The 21,477-nt window shown below is 36.0% G+C and overlaps 1 protein-coding gene across 1 annotated transcript in view; it reads right to left on the reverse strand.

The window, feature by feature from the left end:
• Nucleotides 1–2,120: 2,120 nt before the first annotated feature.
• Nucleotides 2,121–21,477, reverse strand: part of col6a1 (collagen, type VI, alpha 1) — a 65,728-nt gene continuing 46,371 nt past the window's right edge. The window contains exons 26-36 of the mRNA XM_088607292.1: nucleotides 15,340–15,405; nucleotides 12,863–12,898; nucleotides 11,899–11,935; nucleotides 10,985–10,993; nucleotides 10,179–10,312; nucleotides 9,659–9,768; nucleotides 8,266–8,446; nucleotides 7,396–7,398; nucleotides 5,123–5,294; nucleotides 4,367–4,396; nucleotides 2,121–3,917 (exon numbers count right to left, since the gene is read on the reverse strand). Coding sequence (XP_088463418.1) covers nucleotides 3,313–3,917; nucleotides 4,367–4,396; nucleotides 5,123–5,294; nucleotides 7,396–7,398; nucleotides 8,266–8,446; nucleotides 9,659–9,768; nucleotides 10,179–10,312; nucleotides 10,985–10,993; nucleotides 11,899–11,935; nucleotides 12,863–12,898; nucleotides 15,340–15,405 — 1,383 coding nt within the window. The 3' untranslated portion in view covers nucleotides 2,121–3,312. The remainder of the gene's footprint in view (nucleotides 3,918–4,366; nucleotides 4,397–5,122; nucleotides 5,295–7,395; nucleotides 7,399–8,265; nucleotides 8,447–9,658; nucleotides 9,769–10,178; nucleotides 10,313–10,984; nucleotides 10,994–11,898; nucleotides 11,936–12,862; nucleotides 12,899–15,339; nucleotides 15,406–21,477) is intronic.

Below are 21,477 nucleotides of genomic sequence, written 5' to 3' on the forward strand. Positions count from 1 at the left end.
GAAACCCCTCTATGCACTAAACCGCCTGAAGGACTCTTTATCCCCACCACTCTCTGCTTTTATTGATTCAGGGGCAGCCGGGAACTTTTTAGATTCAACTCTAGCTTGAGCCTGGAACATTCCTTTGGAGCCTCTGGATACTCCTTTACGTGTTCAAGCCTTGGAGGGTTCTCCCGTGACCCCAGGATTAATTAACTGGCAAACAACCTTACTCACCCTGCAGGTTGGGGCCACCCACTTCGAGAGTATTAGCTTTCTACTTCTGGACTCTCCGACCCATCCCCTCTTACTCGGCTTTCCATGGTTGAGCTCACATGAGCCGCACATTTCTTGGGCTCAAGGTGAGCTACTAGCGTGGGAACCACTATGTCAACTTAATTACTGTTGCCTTCCACTTAAACTGGCTCACACGTCACTAAGAGAACACTCCGAGATACCTCCACAATACACCAATTTAGAGAAAGCTTTTAGCGAGCAAAAGGTCACGTCCCTATCTCCCCATCGACCCTACGACTGCACAATTGATCTTCTACAGTGAACACTGCCACTAAATGGGAAAGTCTACCCACTTTCACGTACTGAATCAGAAGAGAGAGTCCTCTCAGTCTGTGGCCTCGTTAGAAATCTTACAATCCCATATCCCATGTCACCTCTGAAGTGTGTGGTAAATAACAAGTATCTATGAAAGGAGCAAATTCAATCTATGGAAAGACAAATGCACCAACCCTTAACGTAGACACTGGTCATTCAATATAAATTTAAATTCAACATAATCCCTGACATCTTTTCCTCCCACACCCTTTTTTTCACGCCCTTGTCCAGTTCATTCTTTGTTCACATTGGAATTAGCATTCTAAGTATAGTCACATGTATCTCTCTACAACTATTGCTAATAACTTTAAATGTATGACCATCATCCCTAAGTCTTGGCACCACACGGGTCCGCTGGCAATTTACGGTTGCCACCCCAACATTTTCAGAAGCTATCAGCTGGATATTCCCTCATTTAAAACTTCCTTTTCGTCTTCATTTTTTGTGGGATTTCTTTTATTGAGGTTTTGCCCTCTAGAGTTCTTTCAAACTTATTGTTTTCAGAGTTTCCTTCACAGAAAGAAAACATGCTTTCTCCCCTTTTTTGAGGTTTGTAGAGATCATATTCAACTCTAAAGTTTTATTCCTCCGTGCCACAAACCTGACTTTAAATAAATCTTACCTTTTCTTTCTGCTTTTATTCAATGACTTTAAACATTTTCATTCACTTAACTAGGGGGTTTTCTAATCTAATTTTCTTCTGCTCTCCTACGCCTGTCTCTTCCGGTGAGTATCCGCATTGTGCTTCTTTCTTGCACATCTCTTTCCACCCCCATTTTCACCCATACAGCACCTTCCTGGTTTATTCCTCTTGATGAAAAGGGAGAGGAGTCCCATCAGCCTCAACATCATGGGCACGCTGCCTTTCCCTCAACCAGGCAAGTTACACAAAATAACCTTTTAATATTTTTCCTCTGTATATCATGTTACAATTTCTCTGAGATACAAAATGCTGATTTAAACAGCATGTTGGGAAGAGGTCAAATTCTAATTACATTTGGAGGTACACACAAGCTTTCTCCCATATAGTAATAATAATAATAATAATAATAATAATAATAATAATAATAATAATAATAATAATAATAATAATAATTTTGGATTCACTGATCTCTACAAAACCTCTAATTCTTTTCCAATGAATGGAAGACAAACTTCTGTAGAAAATACAGCTTCCAAGTAAAAGCATGTGCCGTCTTTTGAATATTAAGGTTTGTATTTACCAATTGACAACCTTAACGTCTCTTGTCAGATTTGTGACTTTGTGTTTTGTGTTTTCTCTAGTTAAAATAAAAGATGAAAGAAAACATATACTTTTAAGATTCAGACTCCAGAAGTAATTTTTATGAGATTTCAAATATTAAATATTTAAAAGCTAGAAAATGCTTGGGGATGTGCATAGCACAGTGTACAAAAACCTTGTAAATAAAACTTGTTAAACTTTCCCTTAGAACCTTAGAACACATTACTTAGAACTTTAGAATCAACATCTGTGACTGAGAACATTACAATACACTGCACAATATATATTTGGTGAAGGAACTTTAATTGTTTATTTAGTTGCAGTAACAAAGGATTTACATAGAAAGGTCTTTTCAGTGACAAATGAGCTGTAAAGTTTTCACTGTTTCTAATGTCTTAAAAATGTTTAAAATGTGTTTAAACTTCAAAACTTAATCTTTGTTAATTTAGTATTTGTTTTAAAGCACCATTCAAATCCATTTTTATTATAAAAATTAAAAAAACAGGGAACCCTGAAGTAGCACCAAATATTCTAGTAACAAAATGCAAAATGTTTTTGTCTCTAAAATGTAAATACAGGCATATAGTGTGCAGAAATGGAAAAAATGAGTGGGAGCGAAAAGCTACCAGGCACAATTAATCCTATTGATTCTATATAATTGTAAATGATTTCATAAGTTCTGGTCACAGCACTGTTTACTCACCATCAGCACAGAATGTATCGGAAGAAATTTACTGTATAGTATGTACTGTACGTAGAAACACAAAATAGTACTGTAGTGTAATTTCAACAAATAGCTATTGAATACAATTATACTACAAATCAGGTAACTTTTGGAGTAGAAGAAAAATATCCTTGTAATAAAAAAACCCACAAATAAATGTTGAAACAATTAAATACAGCATAAAAAGTCTCATTATTTTCCATTTGTTTTTTCAACCTACATTTGAATTTCTGCCTTCATTAACATACTGCACATGGAGCTCTGCATTGAACAGAAAATAATTTCTTTTTGATCAGCAATGCAGGTTTAAAACAATTAAAAATCATCAGACTCCTTATGACTTCTCTTTTAGTCAAATACTATATAAACTGGTTTCAGACGTGTTAAGTCTCCCATTCAAGGAGAAGTTTCCTACTTTCATATTGCCAAAATACTCACATAAATCTTTAAATTCTGTCACTCCCTTTTCTCAGCTCCTTCAGATAAAATGTATATGAGTTTATGTGTACCATTAGCAAGCTACCCTTGAAGGATGCTTTGATCTGCTTAAAAATAACTGGTTACTTAGAATGATTTCCATATTTTGTTTTTCTTACAGACATAAAAAACCCATGAATTATACCTTTTTAATGTTTGCACAAAATGTGTAAAAATAAAAGAAAAATACACAAAGTCCCCTAAAGGATCTAATTATAATTTGCACAGAAAAGCTTGTGGTCAACTTCCCCCCCAGTCTACCCAGCCTTCAACCCTCTCAATTCAATGACATTTTTCTTGACACAGTTTGATAAAACACCCCTCTCAACAGAGAAGGATAGTCAGGAGCCCTGAAGAGGTGACGCTGGGCATAGGCAACATCGTAGGGTCTCCCCCGGCTGACTAAGTGGCGCAGGTTTGCCTCATTCACTTGGTTGCCAACTGCTAAAACATACAATGTGATCCCTATTGCATCAGCTTCTCGCACTCGCTTCTCTATAATGCTTTCTGTGATGCCTTGGGATCGCCCGTCGGAGAAAATAAGGATCTTCTTTTTGACCCCAAACCTGCTCCCTGAATACTTTGATATCAAGAAGCTGAGGGCCTCCGAGACATCTGTGGCTTCGTTGAGGAACTGGATTTCATCAATCCTGGCTGCTATTTCGGTGAAGTTCTCCGAAAAGGGGACTTCAATTTTCTGCTCATCCCTGCCACTGTACTGGCCTATAGAAACCCGCACCTCAGCATTTGACTGCTTCTTTGCATTGAGGAAACGCTCTGCCAGACGCTTCACAAACTTCTTTTTGGTCTGAAAATTGCGGCTTCCAACACTGGTAGAACTGTCCATCATGATAGTGATGTCTGCATCACTGTCAAAAGCGACTGCAATGAAAGGGAAGGGGGACAATTTGACTGTGGCATCACAATATCTTTGATGAACAAGGAAGGTAACAATGCTTTATGAATGAAAGTTTCTATAAAACAAGCCAATAAGCTGGTTCAAATTAATTGGTGCACTTTTGTTAACAATGTATGCAAACAAAACTAGTGATTTATTCTCAAACAACCATTAATGGATACCCTAAAAAATATACAAAAAAATCACAGTTGTATTTGTTAATCAGATTGCACTAATTTCTATAAAATGTTGCCATATTTTATTTTTTGTCACTAGGGAACTTGAATTCCAATATTGTCTCTCTCAAATATGAATTGATTATCTCATTTCTGGAGATTTCAAAACTTTATTTTTGTGTTTTCCTGAAACTGAAAATTTTAAGATATATTCATGAGATTGAAGAAGGTACTGTATATGCAGGAAATATTCTTACTTGGACAGGTGTAATCTGGGCATTTCTTCTCTGTAAAAAAAAGAACAATGAAGAACAGAAATCATTACAACCAGGGTGGGCTATTCATGGTTTTGCTAGTGATAATTTAAGTAATGTATCAGTACGTCACAATTAATTTATTTGCAAAGGTTTAAAATATGCATGTGTTTTTTAGGTTAATTTACTCAGATTTATCAATCCCAATACCCACAACAACCTTTCAGGCTCAGTTGAATACATCTGGGAACTCTAGAGTATTTACAGTGCACCCAAAGCTCCCAAATTGAAATAATAAACATATGCAGTCTTGTCAGAATGCACTTTGCAAAATGATATCCACACAGCATAGAGGAAAAGGCCAAAGCCACTTACCTTCATCCATTCTGGTTACTGAACACTAAAGCCATCAAATAATGTTTGATATTTGTTTTCCCAGCTAGAAGTGTTATGATCCCTCATTTTCATTTAAATTATTTTCTTAAATGAAATAAATGTCTTTGGATATGTTAAGGTAAGATTAAAATATGAGAGAACGGCATTAACAAAGTCAAACCAGCGTTTGTTCTGAATGAACAGTGAAACACGAACCAGTGGGAACAAGTGGAATTGCATATTTCATATGTTAAAGTGAAAGGGAAGGCAAATCTTGAACACACTTGTGCATTATTCTAGTTCATCTGGCAATATCTTCTGGAGCTGGGGTAAGAAAGTTCTGATACTAAAATATTTTGAAGTGAAAATGCACATATGATTTACCTTGACAGATGTGTGAAGTTAGGTTCAGTAGGAAGGACTCATCCAGAAGCTCCGCGTAGTTGTCTCTTTGCAGAGTGATACCAGGTTTTGCTGCACTAGCACATGTCATTTGGCCAAGTTGTTCTATGTTGGGTGTTTTCCGGAAAACATCCCCTACACCGACACCCACCACCTTTAAATGAATAATTCAAAAACATTTAGGTAAAATTTAACACTTGGCAATTAAATAAGGCAAAAGGAATTTAATATACAGTGCCTTGCGAAAGTATTCGGCCCCCTTGAACTTTTCAACCTTTTGCCACATTTCAGGCTTCAAACATAAAGATATAAATTTTTTATTTTATGTGAAGAATCACCAACAAGTGGGACACAATTGTGAAGTGGAACGAAATCTATTGGATTTTTGAAACTTTTTTAACTAATAAAAAAATGAAAAGTGGGGCGTGCAAAATTATTCGGCCCCCTTGCGTTAATACTTTGTAGAGCCACCTTTTGCTGCGATTACAGCTGGAAGTCGCTTGGGGTATGTCTCTATCAGTTTTGCACATCGAGAGACTGAAATTCTTGCCCATTCTTCCTTGCAAAACAGCTCGAGCTCAGTGAGGTTGGATGGAGAGCGTTTGTGAACAGCAGTTTTCAGCTCTTTCCACAGATTCTCGATTGGATTCAGGTCTTGTCTTTGACTTGGCCATTCAAACACCTGGATACGTTTATTTGTGAACCATTCCTTTGTAGATTTTGCTGTATGTTTGGGATCATTGTCTTGTTGGAAGATAAATCTCCGTCCCAGTTTCAGGTCTTTTGCAGACTCCAACAGGTTTTCATCCAGAATGGTCCTGTATTTGGCTGCATCCATCTTCCCCTCAATTTTAACCATCTTCCCTGTCCCTGCTGAAGAAAAGCAGGCCCAAACCATGATGCTGCCACCACCATGTTTGACAGTGGGGATGGTGTGTTGAGGGTGATGAGCTGTGTTGCTTTTACGCCAAACATATCGTTTTGCATTGTGGCCAAAAAGTTCGATTTTGGTTTCATCTGACCAGAGCACCTTCTTCCACATGTTTGGGGTGTCTCCCAGGTGGCTTGTGGCAAACTTTAGACGAGACTTTTTATGGATATCTTTGAGAAATGGCTTTCTTCTTGCCACTCTTCCATAAAGGCCAGATTTGTGCAGTGTAAGACTGATTGTTGTCCTATGGACAGACTCTCCCACCTCAGCTGTAGTTCTCTGCAGTTCATCCAGAGTGATCATGGGCCTCTTGGCTGCATCTCTGATCAGTCTTCTCCTTGTCTGAGCTGAAAGTTTAGAGGGACGGCCAGGTCTTGGTAGATTTGCAGTGGTCTGATACTCCTTCCATTTCAAGATGATCGCTTGCACAGTGCTCCTTGGGATGTTTGAAGCTTGGGAAATCTTTTTGTATCCAAATCCGGCTTTAAACTTCTCCACAACAGTATTACGGACCTGCCTGGTGTGTTCGTTGGTCTTCATGATGCTCTCTGCGCTTTCAACAGAACCTTGAGACTATCACAGAGCAGGTGCATTTATACAGAGACTTGATTACACACAGGTGGATTCTATTTATCACCATCAGTCATTTAGGACAACATTGGATCATTCAGAGATCCTCGCTGAACTTCTGGAGTGAGTTTGCTGCACTGAAAGTAAAGGGGCCGAATAATTTTGCACGCCCCACTTTTCATTTTTTTATTAGTTAAAAAAGTTTCAAAAATCCAATAGATTTCGTTCCACTTCACAATTGTGTCCCACTTGTTGGTGATTCTTCACATAAAATAAAAAATTTATATCTTTATGTTTGAAGCCTGAAATGTGGCAAAAGGTTGAAAAGTTCAAGGGGGCCGAATACTTTCGCAAGGCACTGTAGATCCTGTATAGGTGCAGATTTTTGCATGCTGGTAGTAAAAACAATCACTAAATATTAAGAGGTAAACACTGAGCTGAAAGAGCTATGAAAAGAGCTATAACTAGAAGAGCACCGAGCTATGAAAAAGCCCTCAATGTTTATATGTACACATTGTTTTCATTTTGTATACATTTTCCTATAGGGAAGCAGTAAAAAGTAAAATGTTACAATGTACAGATGAAAGGACTAAAATCAAATGATTTATAATAAAATTGGTAATGTACTAGACCTCATTTAGAATACTGTGTAATTTTTTTTTCACCACATTAGAGAAAAGGTGTTGTTGTGTTAGAATCTGTCCCAAGGGTTAACTTGATACATTCCTGGGTTTAGGTAATATCCTATACCAACAGGCTGAACTGAACATTTTTAACAGAAGAGACTCTGAAGGGATCTGCTGCAAGTATTCCAAATCCTCAAATTCACTGACAATGTCAACCCAGGTGCTACAGTGAAACATGAACCAGAAGACACAATTGGAAACTACATGGAAGTACATTTTAAACTAAAAGAAAGGAGACACTTCTTTACTTATAGATATTGAACCATAAACCCTACCATGTTGTTGAAGCCAATACTTCCTTCAACTAAGAAGATGAAATCTTTGAAACCAATAGCTACTAGCTACTATATGAAACAGGATAAAGGGACATATGTTGCATATTAGCAACAGTTTAACCCTAATTTCCCTTCACACTTTATTGTGTAAAACAAATGCTATCAGCTGTAGATATGATGCTCTGTACCCTGTAGCATTCCTTTTGCTGTGTGGAGATCTAACAAAATGTCGCAGGACATTTTCACAACACTTTCCATGTTAGAGGTCTCTATGGCTTATACATGTAAAATCTTACCAACAGTTTTAACCACCTTTCTAAATTAAGGAGTGATATAGTAGTTTAAAGATAAAATATAAAGTCTGTTATAAATACAACATTTGATGTACATTAAAGCACTAACCCTGGTATAATTTCGCACTTTTTCATTTTTTAAGTGAAACGGTAAAATGAAGATTTAATGTATCGCCTGATTACTGTCAGATTATAGCTGGAGTCCCAATAGGTAGGAAAAAGGTTTCTATTTGATTTTCTAACATTAAGACTTGTTTCCTTTTGTTACTGTATATTGTGATGAACTAACTGTGGTTGAACACATGTTAAGGAATAAACCTCCTACTAAGTAATAAGGTGCTTGGATTATAGTCTTTTTTTGTACCTGGACATTATGGTCACACAACACTGAGAGCTTTGTGGGGTCTCGGCTAGTGTCAGAGCGTCCATCGGTCAACACCAGGACCACCCGGTTATCCTTCTGTAACTGAACAATGAGGTTGTCCAGTGAGAACTGAAGTGCTGATCCAGTGTAAGTGCCGCCAGCTATCCACTTCATATTCTTCACAGCTCTGAAAACACAGCCATGTTTTTTAGTGTTAAATATTTAGTGCCAGGGTTTGTCACCATTTCAGCTGATGAGAACCCAGTTGTGATACAAAGTGTTTTGGTAACGCTAGAACACTACCTGCTGTACTTCTTGATTGCATTACTTAAACAAATGCCACCTTGATGGCAACATTGACTAAAAATGCTCTTGGCTGTAATTATTACAAAGAATCATTTGGAACAAACTATGAAAGAACACCACATTGCAGCTGAGCCTTCTTCAGGAGAGAACACAAAATCACTACCTTATTTTTCTTTTTGTGTTTTATCTTGTGGAATTAACCACTGCTTTTTCCTTTGTAGCCCTCATACTGAGACTTTATCCATCAAATATCTCAACTAGTAGGAAACAATCACATTTCACAACTATTGTGGAATGAGACAGTGAGAATCAAGCCTACAGTATAAAGCACAACAGTTTGCATACTTGGCCACAGAAACAAGAAATTGACTTTTACACATGTACAAATCCCTTGTAAACATAACATTATTATATTATTATATTTTATTAAATATGATGCTATCTACAATATGTGCATAAACAGTACATCTCATACCCACTCAACAAAATTATAACAATTAGTATACTGTACATTCAAAGTTGAATTAAACAGTGCCTCAATATTAAATAGATTTTAAGAGTGCATCAATCATAAGTTAATCAGAAGTTTTTTTAATTTAAAAAAGGAGACAGATTTGGACTAATGTGTACACAGTAGTTTATCCTCCTATAAAACCTTTTATTGTGTATGCTTTAGCATGCTACTCTGCTTTTCCTTTGTCTCCTACAGTGTGTGTTTTACAATGGATAAAAATGCTTGGTCATTACGTGAATATTGTATACACTTAGCTACCTTTATGCATGTTAATGCAACTAATGACATCTACACAGATAGTAGTTATTTGTATTACACCACACAAAACATTTTATTGTAGAGGAACACAATCGTATTAAATACGAAATGACAGTACTGAACCCTCCCTCTCCAACACAAATAATGAGACAGTTGTTTCAAAATTTCATTCAAAATTTGCACTCTGTGAAGGGGGAATTAGGAGTGTTTCATGTTTTTTTTTTAAACGCCATTAATATTGCATCATTTCACTTGTACTGTAAATCAGACTGGATATCCAATTTCTCACACAATACAAAAGACAACAATACATTTACTTACGCTTTTAGTTCTCTGATGGATGTAATGTTAGCATCTCCCAATGTTATAAGTTCCTGCGTATATTCATGGCTGTATTGAACAACGCCAACACGGGACTCCTGCCCATCAAACTGGAAGATTATTATAAATCAAGTTAGGAAAGAGGTTTATGTGCTGGGGCATTATATTGTCCCAGTAGTGTTTGTTCCTTGTTTGCAAAAGTAACTCCTACGTATTGTATATACAAGATAGCCTATCTGGCCGAGATTCTAGCTCAAAACATCTGCATGTACTTCCACATACAATTAACCTAGTCAGAGGTTACCATAAATCCAAGGTTAAGTGGATTCTAACCAGGTGAGAAAATTCCTCCTTAACATGAATAAACATATGCATCTGGACTAAACGGTGCTTTATATTTTAAAATAGTTTTTACTGAAGGTTATTCAACAAATTAAAATAAGACTGTATATACTCACCCATGTATTAAACACTTAAATTAAGACAAGCAACACAGATTGATAAAAATTAAACATTTCACCTTGACTCGCTCATCCTTGCTTAGTCTGTCAATGACCTTGACAATGAACTCTTTAGAAAGCTCAAAGTTTTGATGGCCAATGCTCTCTGAGCTGTCTACTACAAAGACAAGGTCAATGGGTCCACATTTGCATTCTAGGAAGGAGAAAAAAAAAGAGTTTCTGAGGCATGTGGTAATTTGTGGTTAACATCTGAATTTGTTTTTATACTGTATATGTTGACCATTGTTCTCCATCTCAGTTTTCTTTGACAGTGCATAGGTTTCATATTACACTTTCACATATTAACATAAATCAGAAATGGTTTCTTTTTTTCCCTCAATTTGTTTATGACTTCAGTACATTTAACCAATCATTATATCTGAAACAATAAATGTAATTGATTTCTTTTAAAAGATGTAAAACGACTGGCAATTTTTTAAAGATTTCCAATACAAAGCACGACTTAAGAATGTATATAAATACAAACACTGAAGATTGTCATACTAACCCAGTTTGGAAACTAAAGTTTTGATCACTATTTGTTGATTTATCTTGATTGCAAAGTGAAATAAATAATGTATGGTAGGCACAGACAAAATGTAATTTCTTTTCTGAACCAGATTCCCCACTGCTTTCTGGGGAATATGGTTCCCCATCTTAACCAATCTTACCAAACTCTTTCAATACCTATGTAACCTGGATATTATTGTCACCTCTTTCATATACTACAGAACTCATGAATACATATTGCTCTTGTAACATGTAATTTTATTAAGAAATTCAGAGTGTGCTGATTTTAAGACTTAAATGAAAAAATGTTACTCACCACAACAAGCTGTGAAAAAGGAAACAAGATACAGTGAAAATGTTGTAAATTTTTGTAACACAAATGTCAAAAAGTTATTTGAGGTATCACAGAGAATTTAATACCTATAATTACAGTATATAATATCATATTTATGCTGTATTATATCTGAAAATGATGAATAAGAAAATGAAAGGTTAATATAATTAACGTATTTATGTAAATGCTTATATAATGATGTACATGATGTGCTGTGCAATAGAATAAAATTGATAATTCTAATTTGGTTAATTTGGTGACTGATTTTGGCAATCACATCTCATATACTGTTGTGTTATATATATATATATTTTTGATGGTCTGTAATTTTAACACATTTTTCATAATCTCTGAGTGATACCTGCTGTGATGTCTATCACTCACCTTAGGAAAACTTAGATTAAGAACACATTTCACAGTTTCTGCATTAAGGAATGCAAATCAAATGCAAGCTGAAATAAAACAGGACCATGTTTTTTTCAGATTTTGTACCAGATTAAACTGTTAATAACTAAACTAAAGGATAATGATATCATGGTGTTTTATGTTTCCGAGTGTCCTGCCTTGTGCCCTTTGCTTTCTGGGATTGACTCTAGGCTCTCCCACGACCCTGATGTGGGTGGAGTGGTTACAAAATAAATGGATGGACATTTTTGAGTGCTTTCTCATTAGCATGTGATTCTTAAAAATCACAGCTTTTAAGACAGTCCAGCTTTTAATGTCTTTTAATGTCTTCAGTCATTGCAGGAAAATTTAGAGGAATACTCATACGTTCTATATTAAAAGAAAACAAAATGGCTTTCTCACATATAGTGTAAGGCTAGTAGTTTTTTTTGCAAGAAAACAGTGGGTAAAATTAGAGCCCAAAATAAGGAGGTAAACAAAATAAGACTCACAGCACATCTTCATGATGATATCCAAAACTTCACATTCCTATAAAAGAAAATTATTAAGTAAGAAAAACAAAAAATGCCAATTATTTATTAAGAACATTTGTTATTCTGTAATTATCTTAACTCTTAAAAACATTTATTGGCATTACCACATATTTAGACTAGATGTATATGTCATCCAAAAGGATATGATGGAAGAATATCGAAGTTGATCTTGTTTTTGTGAATTCATAACCTGGATTCCGTAGGTATAGTATATATTCCCATGAAGACCTCAGGAGGTAAGTTAAGACTTGCTGAAACATTAAGCAGCAGTTGGAAGATTCTGCAGCAGGAATTCTGAATTAATGCTTCAGTATGGTATTCGGAGACACTTCAATGTAGGTGGTCCTATACTGTACTTTATCCTTTTCACTTTTGGCAATATTCATAAAAGTAAATATATGAACTCTGGTCATCTAAGTATATTTTACTCAGATATGTTTAGGAAAAAAAAAGTCATCTTACACATTTCGCCGAATCAAAATTATTGCCTTTTCTTTCTCATTGTGTGTTGTATCTCAGGATTCCACATGTTCTGTAACTTAAAAATCCCAGGACTCACTTCATCCACCATTTTGAGATCCTACCTGCCTGCTGCACTGCAGGCAGTTTGCACCAGCACCTCACTATACAAGTACATAAGATGGAGCTGTGTTGAATGACTTCACTAGTTAGACTGGGGGGAGTATACTATATTCTAATTAATTTTACAGTAATGCATACAGTGAATGCCATTAATGAAGCCTGATTTTGTTAAACTGTCAAAAATCTACCTATTACTGCAGTGTATGTTTTTGTTTCTTGTTTCCACTCTTTTTGTTCTAATTTCTATAATGTTGTGCAGATCTATCAATCTTTTATTTTCTAAAAGTGTAGGGTTTGCACATGAAGTGAAAATTATTAGTTATACAAGCGGTATACTTACATCAGCACCTGGAGGGCCAGGAGGGCCAGGTGGTCCCTAAAAAACAATTAAATTACTTTAGCATGGAACAAGATCAACATAAACCAAGACAGAGCTGAGCAAACCATTAGGGAACTGGTGTATACTGAACTCCTCTCAGATAAAAGATATTTTGTATTCCTTCATTCTGTGATTCAGTTGTTAAAAACAATCTAAATTACAGAAATTCTCATACATTTTTCACTACAGCTCTTCTAGGGAGCTGAGATACTTTTTCTTGTTTCTTCTGCTACTCGGACCTCTGTTTCTATCAGGGTGCAATGCTGATAGCTACAGAGGCATTGTTCTACACGCAGGACCAGCTGATCGCACTAGTGCGTCTGGCTCTACTCACTGGAGAGAAGCCATTAGTTCCGGAGGAGCTGAGGAGGAAAAGCCGAGGCTGTAGGGCTGGTGCGACACGAAAGGCGAAGAGAAGGAGATTTAAACCCTATTTTCCTTCGATCATTATGGGAAATGTGAGGTCCTTAGCGAACAAGATGGACGAGCTGGAAGTATTGGTGAGGAGTCAGAGGGAGTACAGAGTAATGCAGTATCATGTGTTTCTCCGAGACGTGGCTGCAGGAACTCTTTCCGGACTCGACTGTTACCATTGGCGGCTTTCAGACGGTGCGGGCAGACAGAAACACCACCGAGAGCGGTAAGAGGAGAGGAGGGGGGCTAGCGGTGCTTGTCAACAACAGATGGTGTAATCCTGGACATATTCATGTTAAGGAGTGCTTCTGTAACCCGGACACTGAACTGGTTGCCATTGGAGTGCGTTCATACTATCTGCCGCGGGAGTTTACATGCGCAATCTTTGTTGTTGTTTACATTCCGCCCACGGCAAACGCAGAGGCAGCATGTGACGTAATACACAGTCACAGCCAGGCAACAAACAAAGCACCCTAGAGCTTTTATGGCTATTTCAGGGGACTTTAATCACGTCTCTATTTCCACCACTTTGCCTACTTTCCACCAGTTTGTTAAGTTTGTTGTGGCGAGCGCCATTTTCTACGCAGTGGTACGCTGGGGATCTGGGATTAGAGCAGTGGATTCTAACAGCCTGAACAAGCTCATCAGAAGAGCAAGCTCTGTCATTGGGTCTGTCCTGGACCCCCTGGAGGTAGTGGCTGAGAGGAGAATGGTGTCCAAACTAGAGGCCATCATGGACAATGTCTCCCATCCCCCCTATGACATGCTTGTAGAAATGAAGAGCACATTCAGCAATAGGCTGATCCATCCACGGTGCGACAGGGAGCGCTACAGGAGGTCATTCTTGCCTTCTGCAATAAGAGTGTACAACACATCCACTTTGCGTCTGGGCAGAGGCAACATTGACAGTGACCTGTCTCTGGACTGAACAGTAAACTGCTACATCTGTTCTTTTTCTTTTTCCCATTTACAACTGTTTTTGTGCAATATATGCCAGGGACTTGTGCAATACATTTATATTTATATTGTGCAATACAACTTTTGTGTACTGTTCTGTTCTTGTTTGTTCTTTGTGTGTTCTGGACTGTGAGTAACTCTTCTTAGTGCACTCCTCACTGAAGTGATTGTATTGTATGTATTGTCTTATTATTATTGTATCATTCGTTACACTGTTGCTGTGTTGTATGTGTTAAGCTGCTGTTGAACTGCAATTTCCCTTAAAAGATCAATAAAAGTATCTATCTAATTATTGTGCAACATTTTGTAGGGAGCTTGGGATCCAGTCAGAGGCTTTTACAGGTAAAGTAATGGTAGTTTCATTTTCAATTTAGGAATTTTCAGATCACAAAGAGGTTTCTAGATATGAATCACGGGTATAAAACGAGGGATGTCTGCATATAATTTTTATTTTAAAAATAGAACTTGGCAATATATGACCATAGGTTTTACACGATTTCATCTTTTAAAATTCAATCAATTCTTATTCTAATATCCAGAGTGGTCAAAATGCTTAACACATCAAGTTTACTCTTAAAGAGCAAGAAGAAGGGTTTATTAAAATGCTGTCTTATACATCACTTTTTCTAAAAATGTAAATTATAATTTTTCTTTTCATTGTTCAGCATAATAGTTTAACTCACTTTCAAGATGTTACTATGGACTATGCCCTTAAGGACATTAGGAGGACATGAGGAGGACATGAGGATTGTATCATGATACTTAAAGCTGCAAGAGTAACATCGTTCTCCAGACATAACATTAATAGGAACTCTTTTAGTGGGTATTTCTTGAGCCAATATAAAGGACATCAGAAAGAGTGAAACCTCTAGGAAAGTGCCACGAGCTATTTAAACTCAAGTCTCTAGATGTGTAAAAAATGTGAGGCAATTGTGCATTTATTTCCAGAATCACTGCTTCCATTTCTTGGTTTCTTTTTAAGTTATCTCTTGTGTGTGCTGCTAATAGCAGTTCATGTGAAAAGGACAACTGAAACTCTGAATACCAGATATACTCAGATTACTTACAGGATTCCCCTCGGGTCCTCTGTGGCCCTTTGGTCCATTTGCACCTGGAGGTCCAGGGATATTATTCTGAAAGATAATATGAAAAAGATTATATCAGCTTTTAGACCACTGTACTTATAGATCGAGTTCCCAATATTAAATACCAAATAATGGTAGGATACAGTTTAAAGTTTTTGCATAATTCAGTCAGCACAACAATCAGTCAGGTGACTGATATAATCTGTAATGTATCACTTTGTGTGTGGGCCTTCCAAAATAAATAAAGAACTATTAATGTTAGATTCCCAATTATAAGATAGTGTTTAATTGGCTTGCTTAACTCTACAGAGGAAAAAAAAGACAGATGAAGCCATCTAGAATGTGTATGAAATCTCATGTTAAGCAAACTGTGACAAACCACTGTTTTGCCCAATGTGCTGCAATCAGCCTTTCACTGATCAAAACAGATCAATGGGTGGCAATGGTGTTGCATTAGCTGTTACTGAAATAGCAACTTTGTTTAGTCTAATAATCACAAGTCTGGAAAACATATTTTATATGTCATATAAACATAAAAAAGACTAGCTACTGTTTTAAAATGAAGAGTATAGTACAGTATTTTTGTGTACTGTACAATACTGTACAGTATTTGTTTTTTCTAAAAAGGCATTACATGCCATGAACAGAGACTGCATTGGTGATCAATTTCTTAATTTGCCTGGTTTTATAGAAATTCTCAGAAAACAAAAAATTTCATGGAGTAACTATACTAAACATCTGAAATTGCTAATATTGCAAATTGCCGTTATCCTATGAGGTAAGCACCACTGAAACAGTTAATTTTATTTTAATGATGGCTTGCAAAACAATGGTGTAAAACATTGCATGTATATGAAAGCACTGTACATAAACAGTGGTAATACTCTAGTTAATGTACAGTATGGCTATCTTTCATTTTCACAGAATTTTTCAACCTGTGTGGGACTTCGTGAAATGTAGCTTTTGGTATGCAATTATTTGACTCATTTGGTGCCACATTAAGAATTCCAGTACAGTACATGCTTTTCTTGGTACTTTTCCATTTTAAATAAACCCTTAAAAAACATATAATTTAATTATTTTAGAAATGTAATTAATACATGTAAATGTCATTCACAAAATCCAAAGGTATTTTAAATATTTGTCTTTTGTTTTTGCCCTCCCATCTCAGAGCTAGTACTCAAAATAAGGGTTGGATCTGCAGGACTCAATGGAAGCCTATTAGCACCAGAGAAAAAAAGATTAGATTTAAAGTAAATGCAATAATTATTGAGTAAATAATATTGCCCTAATATTCTATATACAGTATATACTAATATATGTTGAAATATATAGTATGCAATAATATCGCTGTAAAGTAAATGTAAAGTTGCATTTTCAAAAAATATGTTCATACTCCCCTTTGTGCAAATTAATCAGTATAAAGGAGCATGTCTAGTGTCTTTAGTATATAATACATAAAGTATAACACTCTGGGGATATTTCAGAAACCAAGATTACTCAGTTAACCAAATGTATAAAAAATTACTTTATTATATAGTCTGTTGTGAATGTGATAGTTTTTTTTTTAGGTTTACAGACATATTAATATAATTTAGATTTTGTCTTAATGCTAATTATACAATCTAAATGATAGAAGGAAACCAAAATAGAGATGAAAAGAGTTTGTACTTAGTTTTCGTCAAGTCATTTATATCTAAAGGGAAAATTTGATACTGGGAATACAGTTGCCTGAAACCCTGTTACTCTACTTAGCATTACAAACCTGAGCACAGATATGAGAAAAACACTGGATCTTGAGTGTGGGCAGGTTTTTCATAATGAGCTGTATTTCATGGTCACTGGATTAAGATGCATTTTCCTTTGCTGTGGTTTTGCTGGTGTGGATGAAAGATTCAAAGCTTGTGTACTAAGTACAGTGCAAATGCACAGTTATTCACATTGTTTATGCAGGAATAGCTTTAACTGGATAATTTAAAACAGGGTTTGCCTTTGTGAAAGTGGAGTTATCCTAAAGTAAATTTATCAGGTTAATTTAATCTGGGGAAAACCTTGAACTAGTTAAAACTGCTTCATGAATTAGCTCACATGTGACTGTCTCTGCAGAGTTTATATTTTCTGCCTGTTCTCCCTTCAACCTATTAGCTCCTTGGTATGAGTGCATGTGCTGTGTCCTTAACCAGGACATTCTGCTGGCTGTTTAAACCAAGTTCATCCTATGTAATGCATTGTAGATATCTAATGAATTTGAATTAAAAAATGTTCTTCTGATTTTTCTGAGTGTAATATCAGATACAGTGCAGCCCCAATACAAATGGTGAAGTACAATAGTTTCACACAACAGTGCGAAATGCTTCAATGAGATGGGCAGTCACTACTCGATTGCAGTACATTTCATTTGATTTTTCATAGCAGCTAGTGACAAGGACATATTTTTTCAGGAGAACTTTGCAAAGCGCAAAAAAAGCTTAGAGAGCACCAAAACCCTTTACAGTTTGGTGAGACTTTTTATTTGAATAATACAGTTTCAGCACACAGTGTTTACTTGAATTCACTTTACATTCACTATCTCTTAAGCCCAAGGCTGCTACCAAAAACCAAATGCATGCACCACAGATGCTCCACAATTGACTAACAGCTGCCCAGTATACAGTAATTTCAAAATACTGCATCTCCATTTGTACTGGGGACATATCAGAATTTTTCTTTCAAACCACTGATGTTTCAATGACCACTATTTGTGATTTTTTTAAATACTAAATTGTATATTTAAATTAAATAACAAATTTTATTTAAATAATATCTATTACATTCATGAATTTACGTAACCTTAGCTGTTTGTTTCTGCACAATTACATATATGCTAGAATATTGTGTAACAGCAATGTACATCAGTTCATAGTGCAAGAATGGCTGTTCAACAGGTATTTATGCAAATGACCTTATAAATCAGAATATCACAAACTCAAAATACTGTAGATTACAGTTACTTCTTGCATCTTGTGTAAAGATCTAACCAGCTTGGTTCTCCTCCCTCCCCTTGTTTGCCCGTTTCTGGGTCGAAAGTAGAACCCACCTCACCTATACCCCTAGCTTACATATGTTTTTTATGGAGGCTTAATTGTTCACCCCCATGCTGTCCTCATCTGTGCCTAGGCAGCTGCAGTGAAGGGCTGCCATCACAGTTTATCTTTCCTTTCAACTGGCGTCCAATTGGTCATGTATAGGCCTTCTGCTCTTCATGAAGCTGTATTTTGCAAGCAAAAGCTCTTGTCAGCATTATAGTACCAGCCTGCTCTTCTGTTTTCCCAGAGCCTTTTGCTGCCCACCACAGAATTCCAATCCAAGCTAGAGTAGCTGGTCCTGCAACTACTGCTAGCTGACCTAACATTTTCGTTAGGTACACGCAAGTTCTGCATGGTTCCAGCAAAACAGCAGCCAAACCGTCTGGTCTAGTTCTAACATTAAGCTAAATGTTAGCAGTCTGTGTCTGTGTTTTGGGGATTCTTTTGGGGGGATTTCTGCGCATAGATAAGCAGTTTCATCAGTGTCAGAGTTTGACCAAACAATTGAATTGGGGTTAAGGGAAATGCATTCATTTTGTAATAAAATGATTCTATTCAAGGGTAAAAAAGTATTATGTTTATAAAATAAGATTTTTTTTGGTTTTGAAGATATTTAGTAAGACGAAAGGTAGCCAAAACTTTTACCCTTCATTGCAGCAGCCACTGATTTTTTTTTCTCCTACAAAAATGAATAAGACACCAACTAAGCTGTGATTAAAAAGAACATCTTGTTGACTTTGTCTTGATGTACCATCTACAAAATAGAGAGAAGATGAAGGCTTTAACATTTTGACATCTATTTATTTTGATTGTTAGGTTTTAGATTTTGAAATTTATTGTACCATTCCTTCCCAAAGGCAAGACATCAGTACTTTTGGAACTGTTTCTCTGAAAAGGCTCCACTGTTCCATATCTTTGCTTAAACCCTGGCAAGCACTAATGAACAACCATTTGAATTTATTTTCAAGTTACTGGCCACCCTTGGCATACAGTACATGTGAGTGGAACAGTAATATACCTCTGCTGAGAGTGTGTGTGGCCCCTCATTTCAAAAACTGGCAGTAAATATCCATGTTTCTAATGAAGTGTAATCAAAATAGAATGGAGTGTTACAGATCAGAAATAAGCAGTTTAGCAGCCATCTTGATATAAGCAGGTATCTATTTCTTCTTATCCTGATCTATGCTTTTCAATAACTTTATCCTTGACTTACTTTGAAAGCATGGACTGTCACAGATACAAGTGTTTTTATTCTGAAATCATGAGAACTACTATAATTGCACATAGATAGCAATTGTGATTTTTCAATTTTCTTTCACATTAATTATCTATTGACATCATTTTGTTACTTGTTTTGCATGGCTGTTTATAGAACAAATATGAATTGCTACTTCAGAGTGCCATGACTGCAAGCTTTATAGGAATAAATTGTGAAAACCTTTATAAACCAAGGGTCTCAAATTTTTTGTGAAATGCAATGTATATGCAAACTTTAAAGGCACAAAAAATTAATAGCACACAATTTCCATATTTCTCATTTCTTGTTAAAATTCAGCAAGTTCTATCTCATACTAAGCAGCTGCTGATTTTCTCTCAACTTGGTGCATTTTTCAAGTTCTCTGTTTCTATTGAGGTCTTAAATCAGAGAAGCAAATTATACTTTAGCTTTATATTATATTTATGATATTTACAAGCCAATGTGTGAAACTGTGCCATGCCTTTTTTATCTAAAGTATCTCTTTAAGCTCCAATCTTGCCTCTTTTTGAGACTCCATGGTTGACTTCAGACTGAAAATCTGGGGGTGTACAATCTTTCATAACATCTGTTAAATGACTGCGGCCATTGCCAAACAAAGATCAAAGCAGTGTCTGGATATAAACCATATGAAGCATTTCTTCAGTATGTTAGCTAACATCTAGAAACTGCCCCAAAGGAATAGGACAAAAGAAAGTGTTCATGTTTTTTTATAATTAGACTACTTAAGCTAGATGTTTCTCACACAGATCCATACTGTGATTCAAATAATAGGAAAGTTTGCAAAGCTAATCAAATCCTATTTTATTTCTTTATCCAAAAAGTCTTTAGTTTTCTAAAATTGTAAACTTGTTTTCTGGTTTGCTAAATGGTCCACCAATCAGAGCTAAATTACTGAACATAGGTAAAATTCTGACTGAGCCAGATCTTCCAGGACCAGATTTTCATACACAAGTACAATTGACATGATGTGTGATTGATGATACTAGTTGTCTTTGAAACTTTATAACTATACACACTGTTTATGTATATAATGGAACATGCAGTACATATTGGCCAAAATATATTGAGAGGCAACAAAATACAGTAACATATTATTTAATGAAATCATGTACCATTACACATCTTTTGTCACACATCAGAATTAAAACTAAGGGGATGTTTTGCATGTTAAAAAATGTTCTGTCTGTATTTCATGGTCACTGGACCATGAAATACACTGGTAAAAAAACTGGTAACAGGTGTGCAGCACACACCAAATGACAGGTACATTACAATCATATTTAAATAATGAATATCGCCATTTATCAGTAAGATTCAACAACAATGATTGCAGAGGGAAGTCTAGCAGGAAGTTGGTTGTACTGTAAAGTATATAATTTAACTGTCAGCAACTATTTCATGTCTGTTAGACTGTTAGAGTGTTGGTAGTATAAATTAGAATTATAAATGATCAAAAATCATGTAAGTGATCACACCTGAAGAAGGCTCCACAGCTGAAAGGTAGTGTTTCTTTTCTTGCCCTTTCAGTATGAACTTTGCCACCTATGCATGCTGAAGCTGCTCCCTCCAATGTCATAAAAAATCATCCTTGTCCTGATATCCTACACGTCATCACAATTCTGAAACTACCGGGGTGTCACATTGTTTTTTTATGTTTTAAGTGGCCTATCTTGACTTCTACAATATTCCCCTCTCTGGGAAGACAGCACAATACTTCTCCTTCTACACTGTTCTTTACTTGGCTCTACTCACATAAGTCACTACATCGTTTCATCAACTCTTCACTCTCAACTTTTA

Source organism: Lepisosteus platostomus, chromosome 14 (assembly GCF_059453375.1).
Source record: "Lepisosteus platostomus isolate fLepPlt1 chromosome 14, fLepPlt1.hap1, whole genome shotgun sequence".
Taxonomy (NCBI): Eukaryota; Metazoa; Chordata; class Actinopteri; order Semionotiformes; family Lepisosteidae; genus Lepisosteus; species Lepisosteus platostomus.